Source organism: Lissotriton vulgaris, chromosome 7 (genome assembly GCF_964263255.1).
Source record: "Lissotriton vulgaris chromosome 7, aLisVul1.2, whole genome shotgun sequence".
In the NCBI taxonomy this organism is placed as follows: domain Eukaryota; kingdom Metazoa; phylum Chordata; class Amphibia; order Caudata; family Salamandridae; genus Lissotriton; species Lissotriton vulgaris.
The window spans coordinates 1,261,416,308-1,261,434,840 of record NC_141695.1 but is presented as its reverse complement, the minus strand read 5'-3'; the positions used below and the strand labels follow the sequence as shown (position 1 = coordinate 1,261,434,840).

Genomic DNA, 18,533 nt, shown 5'->3' with positions numbered 1-18,533 from the left:
ATTGGTAATAAAAATCTTAATGTAGGCGCTGTGCTGAAACAGTAGCAGAGTGCCCGGAGGCAAAGTGGGCACCCTTGCATGAAAGCACAACGTGCCTGTATTAGGGGAAAATCATTAAGGAAAATAGTGCTCACAGACTAGATAAAACAGACCGTGTAACAACACAAGTTAAAAGTCCAGTCCTCATGGGCAGTTACACTTGCAGACGAGGCGGTATTAAGGAGGGACTACTAAGCCTATTCATGAATCAAAAGCAACCATTTACAAAGGACACTAACAGGAGCCAATTGAAAAGATGGGTGGAAAATGGATGGAGCTTCAAGTCCATACCTGAATATAGCATTCCTCGCAGAGCAGTGCACACGCTGCCCAGGCTAGACCTAAAAACCCTAAATATATGCACGGTTACTGCCTCTAGGCTCCCCTTGGGTGCATCCCCAAGCAGTCCTCATATAGATATGCTGGGAGAGCATGTGAGAAAGCCAGTCTAGAGAGAAACAGGCCTTGCAGGGGTTTGGACCCTTCTATGCTCCCTTGAAGCAGAAGCCTTTTGACAAAAGAGCTAAAGGGTCATGACCTCTATTTTATTTGTACATAAACCAAGCAAATTGCAACAAGGATTCTGCATCTTACATTCTTAATTTTGTCTGAGAGAGAAAAGAGAGAGACCCGGGAGAGGGAGAGTTAGGAAAAGGTCTAACTATTTGGTACACGTGTTATCACCCCCAAAAAGATGAATAGATGAGTTGGCTAAGCCACTGATTGAAGCTGTGGTGTTCAACATAATCCGCTATTTCACACACCATTCTGAAGTCCTAACAGTTTTATAGAAGTGGATGCCCCCCCAAAGACAAAAGCTTCTGTTGAATAATGTAAGAGTATTTTCAAATTCAATGTTTGGTAGATCAGAACGTTTTGTAAAATGCACATGGCTCATTCAATAATAGAGTCCTAGGAATACTTGAAACTGATTTCATTTAATAAATACAAATTTAGAAAGGGGAGAGCATTGGTTTACAGTTACTGGTGACAGCTCCTGTCTACAGCAAGAGATTGTGACATGTCCCCCCTTGAAAAAACATGAAGTGAAAAAATAGGCCTTGCAAAAACCCTATTTTTGAAGTGTGTTGGTAACAAATACTTTAATATGATCAAAACAAATCATTACACTAGGTGATGCAATTGCCACACATTTTCATCAGTGCACTATATACTTTTATTAGTAAAACTTTGTGTTTGTGCAAATGTAATGGTAATTTCAATTGAAAATCTGTTGTCTGTAATGGCAGTGTGCTACCATACCATGCATAGTCCATTCTACGCCACTCCACTCTACTCTGCCACACTACACCTTGCACCACTGCATTCCACACCACTTCACGTCACTGCACTCTGCACCACTCCACTGTACGCCACTGCACTGTATGCCACTTCACGCTATTCCTCTTTGCTCTACCCTGTACCACTCTACTCTATGCCAATACATTCTTCGACACTCTACTCTACACCGGTGCACTCTACACCACTCCAGTCTAGGCTACAACTGTAGTCTACTCTATTTGGTAGATGCATCATTGTTTCCATTTGCGATTTCTAAATTGCGAAAATTAAGGAATCGCAATTTAGAAATCGCAAATGGCAATGCATGAAAATTTCGCAATTTTTTTGCGATTCTGTATTTTTCCTTAACTGCGATTCACAATTTGCGAATCACAATTAAGGAAACCCTTCCCATTGATTCCTATGGGCCAAAAGGCCCATCGGAATGAATGGGAAGGCAATCACATTTTGCCAATTCCATTTTGCGAATCGCAAAATGTGAATGCAATTTCAAGGGTGCAGGGGGGTGGTCCAAAGAACCCCTCCCTGCACCCCTGAAACTTAACTTTAAGATCCATTTACACACACACATGCCCTTGGGACATGTGTGTGTGTAAATTTAAACTTTCAAAAATGCAATTTGTGCATATTTGAAAGTTTTCAGTAATTTAGCATGAAGTTCAACTTCATGCTATTTTACCCATTCCAAATTGCGAATTCGCAATTTTAAAATAATCATGCATAGCATTTAAGAAATCTCAAATTGCGATTTCTTAAATGCAATCGCAATTTTAGAAATCGCAACATGGTTGTGCTTCCTAAAATTGCGAAATGCATGATGCATTCCAAAAGAGTGAATTGCATTCGCAAATGGCAGAAAAATGCGATTCGCACCGTTTGCGAATGCAATTCAGTTTGATGCATCTAGGCATATGACACTGTACTCTACACCACTCTGCAACACTGCACTCTACACCACTGCACTCTACGCCAATATGCCCTACGCCAATGCACTTTGCTCTATAACACTAAACTCTATGACCCTACACTCTACGCCAGTGGTTCCCAAACTTTTGACTCCTGAGGACCCCCACTAAATCACTACTGGAGGCCGGGGACCCCCAATCAATTTTTACAAGACACAGACAGCAGAACAACATATTACCACCAGGGTGGGGGAGCAGTGTAGGTTAGGCATATTTCACAGAGGCCTCGCACCTGTTATAACCATCTCTTGTTAGGAGGCCCACTGCCCCCGTCCCCTGTCAACAACAAATTGCAAAGGCTACACAGTATAAGAGCTTGATATGTCTGAGTATGAAAGCTTGACAACAGACATAATTCACGCAAGGGCTTATGGAAAGTGAGCAATTGGACAGCGGCACGAAAATCCTACTGATGATCCTGGCTGCATCTATTTTTACCCGCCTGCCAAGTAACGATAACCTATACACATGTGCCTTTCCACAGCAGCAGCCACAGACACCAAAATCAATATAAACAGGTCTATAATTGCTTGATTTTTGCTCACAAATAAGTGTCACTTGTAGTCTTTGAATGTCATACAAAATGTCCTTGAAATTATGAAAATGTCACACATAGGCAATCTGAAACATTGGCAGCTATTTTACATGAGGATGACTTAAAAAGGAAATACATTTTTAAAGCACACACGCACTTTTACTGTGAATGAGGGCATACACTTGTTATGTTATTTATGTTATGTTATTTATTTTCTTGTATAGCGCAACGGTTACTCAAAAAGAGTGTCCCGGCGCTTTAGGTAAGGTGAACAGGTTTCAAGAATAACACATTTAGAATAACACAACACGGATAAAAACAGTTAGAAAGTCAACAGAAAGAAACGGAGCTACTGGCAAACCTATTGAGAAAACAGCCAGGTTTTAAGGCCTCTTCTAAAATCAAGGAGGGTAGTCGCCCCCCGCAGAGGGAGCGGTAATGAATTCCACATCTGTGGAGCCAGCAAACTGAAGGAGCGGCCCCCTAGGCGAGCCCTCTTCACGCGCGGAACCGCCGCAAGAAGTAGAGATTCCGACCTCAACGCGCGAGTAGGATGGTAGAAAGTAAGTCTCTTTTGAAGATGTTTAGCTCCCACAGCATGGAGAGCTTTATAGGCCAAGGTCAGAGCCTTAAAGGCAATCCGTTTGCGGATGGGTAGCCAGTGTAGCGTCTCCAGCAACCCAGAGGCGCTGGAGCGCCTACTTAGGCCAAAGATGGCCCTGGCCGCCGCGTTCTGTGCAACTTGAAGCCTCTGCAGCAAATAATCTGGCAGGCCCAGGTACAGACTGTTGGCGTAATCCAACCTGGAGCCTATCAGGGCCTGCACAGTCAGCCTCTTATGCTCTTCCGACAATAGAGGCAGAAACTTCCGCAACATTTTTAGCAGGCCGAAACAGGTACCGGTAACCCCCAGGATCTGGGCTTTCATCGTCAGCCCCTTGTCCATCTTGACCCCCAAGTTTTTAGCCATAGGAGAAGAGCAGGACGGAGGGAACATGTCGATGGGCCACCAGGCCTGCCAACTGGGCTCCGTATCGCACCCGAAGAAGAGTACCTCCGATTTATCGGAATTGCACTTGAGGCTGTGCAGTTGAAACCATGCGAACACAGCCCCAAGGCAATTCTGGATACTCTCCCCGTCAAAGTCAGCGCCCCTCTCACATGAGAAGAGGAGCTGGGTGTCGTCGGCATACGACACAATCCGGGCACCAAATGACTCCGCCACCGCCGCCAAAGGGGTCATATAGATATTAAAGAGGGTCGGGCTCAATATGGAGCCCTGAGGGACCCCGACTCCCAAAGGCGGCATTACAGCGGTGCCAGATGATGTCCAGATCGTTTGCCGGCGGCACTTGTAAAAAACACTCACATGCAGTTCCAGAAGGAGAAGAGCCCACCTGCCGCTTGTACTCGGCTTTTAGGGCAAAAGGGGACATACAGTAGCAAAATGCCCCGGGTCAGTGTCACAAAGGTTTGTGTAAGCTGCAATCTCTCCCATACTTGCTGCCTCGGATTAGCCCCCAGCACTCCAGCAGCGCTCCTCCATAAATACCAGCATTTGTAAATAGCGGGAGGGTGGTGTGTGCCGAGCAGCATGCAGCCTAAGTTTAAGGAGGCGTAGTTGCAGGCAGTGTGGCAGCAAAATCGGTGGCAGCTTTGGCAAACATAAGGGATTAGGAGAGTTCAGGACAGCAAGTGCTAGGCACTGAAGCATTCCTACCCGCGAGCGGAAGTGGTCAGAATGAACAAGTAACAAACTGCATCCAAAAGCTCTTGGTGCATCACGCGCGCGCTTCATTGAAGTTATGAAATTGTCACACATAGGCAATCTGAAACAATGGCAGCTATGAAACATGAGGCTGAGATAAAAACTGGAAAGACAAGCACGCACGCGCTTTTACTGTATATGCATGCGTACACTTAAATAAAACACTCACATGCAGTTCCTGAGGAAGGGCCCTCCTGCCGGTTTGAGGTGCTCGAATGCTCTTCAGTCTTGATACAAGAGGTAAAGCTGCACTCTACTTTCGGGGCAAAAGGGGACATATGGTAGCAAAATGCTCCGGGGCTGGCCGCAAACACAAGAGGAAACGCACACACTGCTGTGCAAGCTCGATGTCGGGTAACGGCAGAAGTAAATAATAAAATAATAACCCTTAAGGCCAATCACTCTTCAGCTTGCACCTAAAGCTGAATGGTGATTGGCCAGATTGTATTGTGGTTTTGCCGCAATTGTATTGTGGTTTCGCCACCCCTGCACCAACATTCACAGCTCTTGTGTGCTGTGAGAGCGCATGGGCGATTCGTTAGGTTTTGCCTCGCCAAAGATGCGCTCTGCGCATCTTTTCGGCGCAGGCGAAAACCTGATGAGAACTGTAGTGTGGCTTGGTTCGGCCCTCGTCGTTGATTGGCTGGCTCCGTAAACGGAGCCTTGCCATTGGACGAGGGGCCTGTCCGTCAATGCCGGACCAGACACGGGGGCGTTCCCGACATTCTTTGGCTTTTGCCGACGTCACGGGACGCCGGGAACGCCCCCGTGTCTGGTCCGGCATTGCCGGCACTGTAGGGCAGGCCCGCTCCCCGCAGACTCCCCTCCCCCTGGTCTCTCCCTCTCGGCGCTTCTCGCTCTGCGCGCTCCTCTGCCCTGTAACCTCCCACCTCCCTGCTCTCTCACTCCCAGCTCGCCTCCATCCAGTCTCCCTCTACCCTCCCGTCCCCAGACCGCCTGCCTGACCCTCCCGTCCCCAGACCGCCTGCCTGAGCTAGAGACGGGCCGCCGCGCTGCCCGCGGCGACCCGGAAGTGACCGGCCGGCCGGCCAATCCTAGTGCGGCCGGCCGGAAGTGCCCGCCCCCCGCAGCCCGGGGGAAGAAGGAAGTATGGCGGCGCCCGCGGGGCTCCCGTGGCCTTTTCAGGGATGCTCCTCGAAATATCATTCATAAATGTCTCTTTATTTCTTGATTTTGTGTGTGTTCAGAGTCTGTGCTATCCTACATTTCACCGCCTCATCCTGTGCATTCACTTTCCAAACATCACCTCGAGCTTCCACTGATTCGCAGTGAGCTCGCTGTACCATCCTCCCTGATAGATTCTTCCTGTTGGATTGTTCCTCTCGCCTCATCCACGGTACGTCACCACCAGTCTCCATCTCTCTCATTCTCTGCATTGCTTTTGTTCATCTCTCCTTGCTGTTCACTAACCACCGCTCTGCTCTGCATGTCTGTCATTGATTGCTTGCTCAAACATGGCGTTCACTCACCCATCACCCCCTTCTTTGCCTGCTACACTGTAAATCCATGCCTGCCTGTACTGCTCCCATGCTCCCCTCTTCTGTGCATGTCTGATATTGAGGCTTCCATGTCTCCCCTTCTCTGCATGGTATCTATCAAGTTGTCTCTGGTGGTCTAATTCCACATTGCTTCTCCCCATGATTGGCTTCGAGTTTCTGCTTGCTTCTGTTGTCCACTCACTGTCAATGTCCGAACCATGGTTTGATGTTCGGTATTGAGTCAACAGTGGCAACACACTTCACTGCTATTAAATGTTCGCCTATCTCAGCTGCTCATTGGCTCCCCGTACCTTCTGCTTGTCCGATATTGAGTATCCCATCGCTCATGTGCTCTGGCTCCATCTTTCCTCAGCTCATCTGACATGGGACATGCAGGTCTCCACTGTTCTGACTCACCTCCACTTTGCATGCCTGCGTCTAGTTCTTCGTCCTTCCGGCTCACTGTCCCTAGCTGCGCTGCCTGTGTCTAGTTCTTTGTCCTTCCGGCTCACTGTCCCTAGCTGTACTGCCTGCGTCTAGTTCTTTGTCCTTCCAGCTCACTTTCCCCAGCTGTCCTGCCTGCATCTAGTTTTTCATGCTTCTAGCTCACTGTCCCCAGATGTGCTGCCTGCGTCTAGTTCTTCGTCCTTCTAGCTCACTGTCCCTAGCCGTGCTACAGCTTGCCTCCCTGCATATTCCTGCTGTGCTGGATTATCTGTGATGTTGTTGCAGTTTTTTTAATCCTCACCGAGCTTCTGCGTTCCACATTAGCTGCTGTTACAAGCTCCCAGTGATGTCCCTGCTCCTTCCCCTACCTGCTTGTCCTCTCTGTAGTAATATTTCACTTGAGGAAATTGAGGTGTTGCCAATTGATCATCTTGGCTAATACTGACCATACTATGTGTCATTGGTCTAGAGCCCCCGGTGGTCATCGTTGGAAACACAGGGACTCCCGAGCACCACTGCCTGGAGGCCTTCGATGACCTAGTCCTGGCATGCAAGCTGTCCCGGCCCACTGCCTCTGTGCACTGGTATAAAGACGGGGAGAAGCTGGTGTCGGGAAAGAGAGTTCGGATCGAGAAACGGGGTGCCCACAGGCAGCTCACTATCCATGGGGCGTTGCCATCTGACTCAGGGACATACGTCTGCGATGCCATCCAGGACAAGATGGTGACAACGGTTCAGGTGGCAGGTGAGAGTTTAGGGGATTGCCCCAGAGTGCTGTGGCCCATCTCTGTGATTTGACTTTTTTTTGTCTTGGCCCACAATTTTGCTATTGCTCCAGTGCCCTTCGCACTTGCATCTGCTCCCTTCCTTTTCCAATGCTGAGTTCTCTCTTTGGCCTTTTTTCATTCATTCCTGCCTCCCAGACTCTCTCAACTATCACCCTCTCCACCCATTCTCTGGCCTTATTTTCCATTTTCTTTGTTTTTCTCCCATGTTACTCTGTTTTCTTTTTGATCTATTGCTGTCTCTTCTTTGTTGATTAAACCTTCTGTTCCCTGTGTATGTACTCAATGTTTTATCTCTCACTTCCTCTGGATCCCTCTCACACAAGTGCCTGCCCTGGACTTTTCTTTTACAAATCTGCACTGTCTCTGGGTTCAGTTGGACCAGTGTATCCGGATCTGTCAACACTACACACAGCTCCAGGAATACATTACCTAGTTAAGGAAAGTGAGTCGTACAGTGCTGGTTGCACGGTGTTACGTGGCAGGAAATATTCAAATATTTCTTGTTAAGGCCTAAATATAGTGCTTCGGTTTATTCGGGCTTAATGCACTTGCCATCTAAGTGTGTTTGTTAATTACCAAATTCCTTTTTGGCACAGCGCGAGGCAGTCAGTGGGTGCTGGTACAGTGTGTCAGATTATAACACATGTAGTTACTTACTGTGCTAAGGTGACACAGGTCAGACCTCCGTTGCACCGTGAGGATGAATGCAAGTCAAGATCTACTGTTGCACTGACTTGCTATGCTATGAAAATATTGCTTTTGCTTGTTTAGTCACGTTGCTCAAATGGGTGTAATTTCAGTTATTTGTTTCCCTCCTTCTTTGTTTGATTTTGCTCGTGAGAAAAGTGTCACTCATAGTCGGTTAAATGTCACTCATAATTACTCTAAAATTATGAAAAGGTCACACCTAGCAATCTGAAACCTTGGCAGCTATGCACTTCCTACATTTTAATGAACTTGTTTCAGGAAGTTTAGGCGTTAATCAGTTTTGTTTTTCACTTTTTGAATGATCACTGATTTGGCGTGCGTGGGTTATATTTGGCAATTCCGTTTGATGAAGTGGGATGGACGAACTATTTGAATGAGGTTAAGTCAAGTAGCTCCCTGTTGCGCCCTATGAATATTTGGCGCCCTTGGCCTGGGTCCAACTGGCCCATGCCCAAAGCTGGTCGTGGGCGTTACCTTCTAGTGCACATTAATTTCCAAATGGTTAAAACCTAAACGTCGGAGGTATGTAACGACAATAAAGCCCGGGTTAACGTCCAATATGCAATAAGAAGCCTGGCTAGATAGCACAGTTAACAGCCTTGCTAGTTTGCGAGTATTGACGTTAGGTAAACCTGCTCCTGACCACTGACACATCTGCCAACTGTACCATCTGCTTCATTTTCCTGCTACAGACACTTACATGAAATTAACATCAAAAATTAATCCTTGTAATTGATTGAATCAATCACAACGTCACATAATGAAGAAAGTAAATAACACACATTGACAAAACAAGTAGGCATCGCCTGTGAAACCAGTTGGAAATGGCAATGCTTTTCCCTGCCCACCCCAGCGCCCCAAAAGTCTGCTTGCTGTCTACGTTTGGATGGATGTTTTTACGGTTTAAGGAAATCTATTAAAAAACACCAACATGGGTGTGCATGCATCTGTGGAGTCCATTCTTAAATGGATTTCCTTAAAGCATAAACTAGTGTGCTTACGTCCACAGAGAATGTCTTGAAATACTTAAATATTTTAAAATGTTTACTTGTTGTTGCATGACAGTGCATTAACCAGCCACAATTCAATGTATTCCTTTCACAGCTGTTGTTGTGAACAAAGGCCTCATGGAGCGGGGTGGGGGGGGGGATCATCATTTTGTAAAGGATGTTTTTTTTATTTGATTAAAGTGAGGATTTAAACTTTACAAGAAGAGGTGTCGACTACTGCGCTACATGTATCAATCGACCTCAGCTATTCCTGCTCCCATACCCTCCCCCCTTGGCAATCACGAGGCCCCTCTCAATGGGAATAAAGAATTGGTGCACTCCTTCACACTGTGTATCTCTCTCCGTTTTAGAAGCTATCCCCCTGGCACCATTTACGCGCCGATGCCCCTACCTTGCCACCTCCCGCATTTTAGGAGACGTTGCCTCATCCCCATGCTCTCCTTTCCTCCCCTGGATTACTGACCCACCACGATCAATGACCCTTCGAGCTTCCCTACAGGGATCGCTTTCTTTTCCTCTCGGGAATATCTGTCGCTCCTGTCCACTTTGAATTCGTCCCTCATTTGCAAAATATAAGTGGCAAGATACACGCAAAGGACATGGGACATGTGGATTAATGAGTGATCACATGACCTGCCACAGAATGTGTTGCTGTAGAATATGCAATTCGCTGATTTCCATGCTTTAACAGCTGTTTTTTGCTTTGCATGTTTATGGCCCGGAGTTGTGCTGTCCTGGAGCTATGTTTTCTCACAGTGTGTGGGGGGGCTCGCAGTGTGTGGGGGGGGCTCTGTGTGGGTGTGTGTTGGGGGGGCTCTCTGTAGGTGTTTGTGGGTGTCATTTGCGAAAGATAAAGCTAGTGGCATTGCAAATGACAATGCCATTTATTTATGTTAAAAAAACATAAATAAAAATAATGTCAAGAGCATTGCCAATAGCTCAAACTTTAACAAAGGCAAAACCATTGCATTGTAAATGCTTGTTTACTTTGACTGCAGTCACTCAAGTCCGTCCTGCGGACCCCCTGGGAATGTGTCACGGACCCCTGGGGGTCCACAGACCACAGTTTGGGAAACCCTGCTCTACGCCAATCCACTGTGCACAACTCTAATCTACTCTGCACCATGGTGCTCTACACCTCTTTACTCTACGCCATTACCCTCTATGCCACTCTACGCAACTGAACCCTGCCCTGCACCACTCCACTCTACACCACTTCACTCTACTCTGATGCAATCTATTCTACGTCACTGTACTCTATACCACTCTACTCCTCTCTGTGCCACTCCACTTTATACCTCTGCACTCTACGCCTCTCTACTCCGTTAGTGGGCCTCTCCATTGAAAACGTATGCAATCATAAATACATTTTGGTGTTACTTTATAATGATATGCTTCAAATAAGGTTGATGTATCAATACTTTGCACAATATTATATTCATGTGGATACTTTGCTAAGATTTTGAACATGTACTTTGATTATGTTTATATGGCTTATGGTAAACCAGAATACACTATATTACATCTGAATTTGTAAAATGGTGTAATGTTTCTTTGTTTAGTTATTGCCAATTGTCCAACTAATTTTCCCTCGCAAAGGGGCACAGAGCGCACTTGGACCTGTGGACAGGTTGTGATCTACTCACTTAACCCTGCAGCCATTGTAGGCCCTTAGCAGAATTGATGGTGAAACGGGCACGTCACGTGTGCACCTCTTCAGCTCATTCCCCCTAGAGTCCGAGTCTCTCTCTGGATGGAGAAAGATTACCATCAAATGTGTGAATTGTGATCGCCTTTATCTGCCCAGGTTACATCAAGTCTAGGGTCTGAGCCTGAGACTGAATTCTTGTTGACAATCATAGGCCACTCCCACTGATTGACCTGACAAGATCTCACTGCATATCCTTGCTTTCCCACCACACAGGAGCACACAACCGTCAAATGAACATCTCTAGTAGGTTTCAAAGGAAACCAGTCCCTGCCGCCAAGTAGCCCATGCTGAAACCCACAATCCTATGTTGGCACTAAAAGGCATAGGAAAACAAGGAGAGAGCAAGGAGAGTGCGGGGTACGTCCTTATCCTCAATGTAATGCTAGACCAAACAATGTGGACAAACCCACTACATGTATGTGTTACAATCACTTATGTGGTAAGTACATTCAACCATTAGGTGTACTTAAAAGACCCCTCACACACCAACCTGGTTGGTGTCATGCTTCATCATTGGGATTCCAACCGGATGGCCGAGTGCCCCCCGGTTGTGCTACAACCCCTGATTACAGCGGTGCAGGTGTGGCTGGTGTGGTGTGATGTGAATATGTGATGTGTCGTGAATTTTATGAAAAATATCTCTGAGAATCCTTGCCTGTGAAATGTATTAATGGCGGCTCAGGATATCGTTAAAAATATATAGTGCAACTACCAGGAGGTTATTACCCTTAGTTGACTATGTAATGTGGTCTACATGTTTCAGCCCGTAAAAAAATGTATGGAAGGGCTTTCTTCAGGACCGGGTTAGTGAGACAAGTGGGTGGCAAAGGTGAAATAGCCACGTGAAAAAAAGTGAAGTGCCTACACACGCGCTAAGGTGTGTGGTCTGAGTGTCGGCGTACTTACAGACACGTGTCAAAAAAAGACTATATTAAGATTTTGGGCAGCTAATCGAGGCTTTTGAGAGGTCTCATTCGGTGTCCCAATTTGGTCTCGGTGAGTATCCCGCTTTGAACCTGCTGTGGTCTCCCGTAGTCCCGGCTGAGGCAAAAAAACAAAAATTTCCAAAGAAAAGGAATACATATGTTTGAAAGCCTGTGGAAGGAGAGGGAGAGGTTGGGGAGGTACAGGAGGAAGAGGGAGGGTGACAGAATGACAGAAAAGATACATTTGAGATCATTTTTAATTAACACGGTAGTTGTGGGACAAACTCCTGCTTAAGGAGCTATTTGCACGGCCATGAGGCAGGATCACATGGCCACTAAACAGACTTTTATAATTCTCTGGCTCTGGTTACACACTAGGCAATGAGATACATAAGAGCGCGGAGCGGGTGTAGTTTAAGCTGCCCCAGTCCAGGGAGGTGTTTTACGGCCAATGTTCACCCTAGTGAGTTAATTTGTAAGGTCCCGGCTTTCCTTTCATATTATATGGGCTGTATTTCCTGTGCTCTTGCATACCGAGGGTTGCTTTCCTGGTGTGTTTGTGTTTTTCCAGGGCAAACACCTGCTCTATGTGAGACGTGTTTTGAGCCCCATTCTGTTGATGCGCGTGCTGGTGTGTGTCTCGTGCCTGTTATTATATATTTCTGGAACTCTTTCTGCAACGTTAAGTTTACTTTTCGTTGCGCTCTTTCTGCCGATAAAGCTGTTTTTGGGCCATCTCTGGACTGGTATAGGCGGGCTCGTGTTTTAGGCTCCTCCGTGTGAATTTCACGGCCCGGCCCCTCCTCGATGTGTGCGTTTCGAGCCTCCCCATCAGCATGTGCTTGTTTCATTATGTCTTTCGGCCTTTTGTGTGTGTTGTTGGGGCCACACCGTGTCTCCTTTGTGTATTTAGTAATGTGTTTTTGGTGTAATTCTGGGCCTCTTTCACCCTGAACTCTTTGTTTTGAAAGTTCCTTTTCTGTGCGTTTTGAAGCCCTCTTGCATCGTGCAGAGTGTGTTTCAGGCCCTCATCCTGCTCAGTTTGCGTGTTTGAGGGCCTCTCGCTCACGCTTGTGCGGATACTTTAAAGCAGGGGTCTCCAAACCGGTCGTGGAGGGCCGGATCCATGCCAGATTTTTTGGATACCCCCATTGAAGAACATGTAGTAATTTTAAAAATCTGGCATGGATCCGGCCCTCCAGGACTGGTTTGGAGACCCCTGCTTTAAAGGTTCCTGTACTCTGATGTGTTTCACCTGTTTCCTTCACACTCCTGCTTGGTGTATTGTGTTTTTCCAGGTCCTCTCCTAACCAGTTAACAGTGTTCTGGAGGGTGAAAGAGAGAGTGTGAGTGTGTGAGTGAGTTAGTGTGAGTAAGTGAGTGTGTTTGACCTCTGCATACTCACCAGCTTCACGTTTGTTAATCCCGGCGACCTTCTCTTGCTCGGTTGGAGCTTCTTCTGATAGAGACCCTCTGGGCAGCAGAAGCTTTTGCGAGAAACAATGTTAGAGAATTAGGACTGACTCAATTTCACCCCCACTTACCTCTCAGCGACAGTAACTTACCGCTCCAGTAGTGGCCTGCTCCCCCACCCAGAGATGGCCAAGTCCTCACCTGATTTCTACTTCTAGACTATGATGCTGGCTTTCTCCCTTTGATAACATTGAGACCTGAGAAGTCTCTTTGACATGAAGGACACTGTTTATTAGTTTTCCTACTTCCTACAATGTAGGTTTGAGAAGGGTGGTTATGAATGCCTACTTGTTTACTTTTCTAAGCAGGATGATCAGAATGCAATTGTTCTCCCCAGTGTACGTGTTACTCTTTGAGGAAACACACCTGGTTGTGTGTCAGAATATCAACAACAAAAATATCAACAGTATTTAAAACCCTGGTAGTACTCCAAAGGAAGTTGTAGGGTATATTAGGAAGCAGCACAGGCCAGTACTGTACGGAAGTGGGGCCAGTAGGAGGCATCAAAAGGTGTGGCCACATGCGCCACGAAGGGTGTAACTGAGAGCACTGTCAGAAGACTAGCTAGTTGTTTTACATGGGGGAATGTACCACAGGGCTATTGGAGGGTGACATGTACAGCACTATAGGTTTACTGATGGCTCACAGATATTATACTCCTTCACTTCAGACCCAATGGTTGTGGGTTTAGACCTTTCCAAGTGCATCTCTGAGGTGGGTGGACTCATTAAAGCAAGACTGAGATGTTGATTGCGACATCTGAAGTCGTCGTCTGATTAATTGAACATTAATTAATTTGATTTATCGAGTTCCTGTGACGGAGGTATTGAATATCAGGGCTGTGCTTGTTATGGGATGGAACATTTCAGCACAGACAGCAACATTTAGAATCTGCTTTATTTCTTGGGTTTCTCCCATGGACTAAGGGACAGTAAAAGTTTGAATTACTATATTGTACCTCGATTAAGACCATGTTTCCCTACAAAATCTGTCAAAAAGTGTAATAACTGATCTCTCCTGAACATATCCACATGTTCAAGACCCAGGGCAATTGTCACAAAGTCAAGAAAAGTGGGCCTTTCTTTAATCAAATGACAGGGGCAGTCACAACCGAACCCCAGCACGCTCCATGGTACCCACTAAAGCACGTAACACAACCGAAAAACAGACTACATCGTACATACCTCTTAACAACACCCCATCTGAACAAGACTCCCATGTACTATAATATGACACACCGTACCACAACGCAAAACACCCCATCCTCCTCTCCCTACAATATTACACCTCAAATATTGACCACATAGAACCACACCATTCAACATCAGGTCAACAATACACCACACAAAATCTGACCTCACTATAATACACTACAGCAAACAATAATACTTAACATCCTACCACAGCACCAAAACATATCACATCACACTACTCCACACAATGTAACATCACACAATGATACACTTTATAGCACAGTCTATTGCAGCACAAATCACACCCTGTGCTCTTTTTTTTTTAAAGTAATTTTTATTGCAGACGTACAGGACATAGAATATTTCCACATATACATTGCATCTCTGCTCCTCAATGTACTGTTCTCTGTTCAGCTCTGTACACAGCCTTTAGGCCCACAACCCGGAGGTCGGGCGGCGACAAGCAGGATAATGTTAGAAGCCTGAATATGTTAGCGAGTATAATCCTTTCGCTTGGAAGTGTGCATGTCTGCTTTTCAATTTCTTCCCACTTTTACCCCCCCTAGTGTCTTTTAACTGTCCCCAACAACCTATCCCCCCCCCCCCCAGTTTCCACCACCCACTCAGGAGGACTCGCTACGCTCAAGTCTATGGATACCTAGGTGTGTGATGTTCCCGGTGTGTCTTGGGAGTTGTCTCCGTCCGGGTCCAGAGCCTCCTCGTCCTTTTGTAGTGTGCTATCCCTTAGGGCTTGCACTAATGCTTCCCACGCTGCTGCCATGTCCAGTGCCCTTACATCTGGTTTCCGGCGAGCCGCTTGGTATCTATGTGTACTTTCACAAGCGGCCCATCTCAGGAACTCATTAAGCCATCGCCTGTGTGTTGGACCCACTTTCGCCTTCCAGTGTCTTGTGATTTCTCTTTTAGCTAAAATCAGGCCCATATCTATGAATTTGCTTGTGGTCTTGTTTTTGGGCGTATGTGGGAACCAATGTAGTATACAGACCGCCATATCGAATTGTAATGTCTGTCTGTTACTTCTTTCAGCATATCGCCAAACGCATGCCAGTATTCCCGAAGGTCAGGGCAGGACCATAACATATGTTCCAGCTCCGCTCCTTCTGAAGCGCATCATGGGCATGCCGCCTCGGCCACCCCGAAATATTTCCTGGTTTTACCAGGGGTCATGTAAGCTCTATAAAGAACGTAAAAGTGAATTTGTTGGAAACGTGCATTTCTCGTACTTTTCCGTGCCTGTCGCACTATCCGGGCCCAAGTCGTCTCAGGGATCTCCCTATTAAGGTCCGTCTCCCATTTGGCTTTTAGCGCCGTTAAAGGCGGCAGGTTCTCCCGGAGCATTCTGGAGTAAAGGCATGTTACAGCCTTGTAAGTCCCATGGTGTATTGACAGGCCATGGTCGTCGTTGGTTCCGCGAGTCCCCCCTTCCAATGCGCTTGTATGGCTCCAGTTACCGCAGCATGCAGAAGGTATCCCCCTCGCGGTAGGTCGAACTGCTCCTGCAGTTCCTGATACGGGATGAGCGCCCCATCCTCATAGAGGTCTCCGATCACCTGTATTCCCGCGTCCTCCCAGAACTGCAACTGCGACCAATCCCCACCATGGGGGAGCACAGTCACCATTCCCAGGGGTATCTCTAGAGCATATGGGTGTCGTGCGCCAGCGCGGCATTGGGATCGGTTCCAACAGAGCCTGAATGTTTGTTCTTCGAGTGTTAGATCTCGAAGGGCGATCCTCTGTTGCAAGGTGATATAGGCCAGGACATGCCGCGGCCTGCCCACGTCCCTCTCATGTTCTGGACCTCGGAATACTCTCGCCACCTCCTGTGTGAAGATCTGCAGTTGAGCTGCAAGATACTAAAGCTCGAAGTCCGGGACCGCTAGTCCTCCATCATCTTTTGGGCGGATGAGCGTCGCTAATGCTACTCTACATCTGCCCGAGCCCCATAGGAACGAGGTCAGCTGTGATTTCAATTGACGGAAAAAGGAGCTAGGTACCCAGACAGGGAGGGTGCGAAAGTAATATAGAAGTCGTGGCAGGGCGATCATTTTCAGTAAAGAGATGCGGCCGGTAACCGAGAGCGGGAGTGTGGCCCAAAATGCCATGCTTCCCTTCAACGCCCGCATACATCGGCCCACGTTGCCTTCCAACATATCTGCCGCCGTGTGGTACACGTATACTCCTAGGTATTTCAGGCAGGTAGGCTCCCATTTGAGCAAGGGTCGGTGAACGGGCCGCGCCATGTCTCGTCGCAGAGGAAACAAGCAAGTCTTAGACCAATTGGCTTTCAATCCCGAAAGCTCTCCGAACCGCTCGAGCAGTCTCTCCGCACCCTCCAACGCTTCTGTCCTATCCTCTAGGAATAACAACCGGTCATCCGCGTACAAGGAGATGAACTGTTGACCCCCTCTACTGTCTAAACCCTTAAAATGTTTCCTCGTCCGGGCCTCAGCCGCGAGGGGTTCAATCGCCAGGGCGAATAACAGGGGGGATAGGGAGCAACCCTGTCGGGTACCCCGCTCCACCGGGTATTGGTGCGAAAAGAGGGATCCTACCCGCACTCTTGCCACTGCCGCTGTATACAGAACTTGCGTCCATCTGACGTAGCCGTCTCCCAGGACAAAGCGTTCCATGACTCTATATTAGTACTCCCACTCCAAACTATCGAACACCTTCTCAATGTCTATCGATAGGCCTAGGAGCTTCTGGGCTTCTGAATATGTGTCCTCCAACAGTCGTGTGAGTCTTCTAATATTTATCGTCGTATTACGTGCAGGGATAAATCCTGACTGGTCTGTGTGGACCAAGTCAGGAATGTGCTGCAGAAGTCTAGCTGCCAGTATAGCACTTAATATTTTGTAGTCCGTGTTCAGCATGGAAAGTGGCCTATAGGAGGTCGGGCTGCTGCTTTCTCTCCCAGGCTTCAGCAAAGGGATCACAAGCGCCTCGCGCATAGATTGGGGCAGGCAGCCAGCTGTTCTGGCCTCGTTATTTATCGTTTGGAGACGCGGTGCCAGCAGGTCTAAGTATTTGCTATAGAATTCTATGGGCAACCCATCTAATCCCGGCGTTTTGTTGCGGGCCATCCGTTTTATAGCCCCCCTGATCTCCCCCAATTCTTTGTCTCTGCCCAAGTCGTCCGCCTGTTCCTGGTCCAATTGTGGTAATTGTAGGCCCTCAAGAAAAGCGTCAATGTCACTCTCTTGTCCCACCAATGCGCTCCTGTAAAGGACCTCATAATAGCTCTGAAAGCTTTTCAGTATCTCCGTCTGGGTATAATTTATGTGGCCCCCTTCCCCCTCAATGGCCAGTATCGGGGAGCTTCGTTTAGTGGGGTTAGCCAGCCATGCCAGCCGCGTCCCAGCTTTGTCACCCTCAACATGGGCCCTTAGCATATAAGCTCTGTAAACAAAGCTGCGGAGGCGCTCCAATTCTACCGCTACAGCCTCTCTAGCTAGCTTGACCTCTTCTTGGAGCTCAGGGTGGCCTGGTCGCGCTATCTCTGCTTCTCGCAGCTTTGACTCTGCCTTGTTCAGATCATCTAGTAATACCTTACGCATGCCTACATGTTTCCCTATGCACTGGCCCCTAATTACCACCTTAAAGGCGTTCCATTCCATCGCTCTAGAGGCAGTGGACCCCTCATTTTTGGCGAAGTATTGGGTTATCCCCTCCTCCAGTGCCGCGTGGAACAATGGATCGTCCAATGTCTCAGGCCGCAGCTTCCAGGTCGGGACGCGCGATACCTCAATTGCCCAATCTAAAGTGATCATCATAGGGTTATGATCCGAGATTGTCCTGGTAAGGTACTCAGTCCATGTTACAGTTGACATCACGATCGGAGAGCACAGTATTGCATCAATCCGGACGTGAAGTTCATGCAGGCTAGAGAAGTACGAGTAGTCCCGCTCAATCGGGTGTTGTGTGCGCCAGGCATCCATCAGGACCCACTCCTTTTGCCATTCCAGTCTACCCTTCATGAGGCAGTGTACAGGGGAGTCCCTTAGCGGTGGGTGGGATCTATCTAGGGTTGCGTCTGCTATCAAATTGAAGTCTCCTCCAATCAAAACAGGGCCCGCTAAATAGTGTGCGAGCGTTCCTGACAGTCCCGTCAAGAAAGTCAGCTGTTCAGTGTTCGGTGCATATATGCT

General features: G+C 47.5%; 1 protein-coding gene across 2 annotated transcripts in view; it reads right to left on the bottom strand.

Moving 5' to 3' along the window:
* Positions 1–18,533, bottom strand: part of LOC147703367 (uncharacterized) — a 115,215-nt gene that overhangs the window by 38,453 nt on the left and 58,229 nt on the right. For both annotated transcript variants that reach the window (XM_086931807.1, XM_086931806.1), the window contains exon 11: positions 13,104–13,185. In XM_086931807.1, coding sequence (XP_086787933.1) covers positions 13,104–13,185 — 82 coding nt within the window. The remainder of the gene's footprint in view (positions 1–13,103; positions 13,186–18,533) is intronic.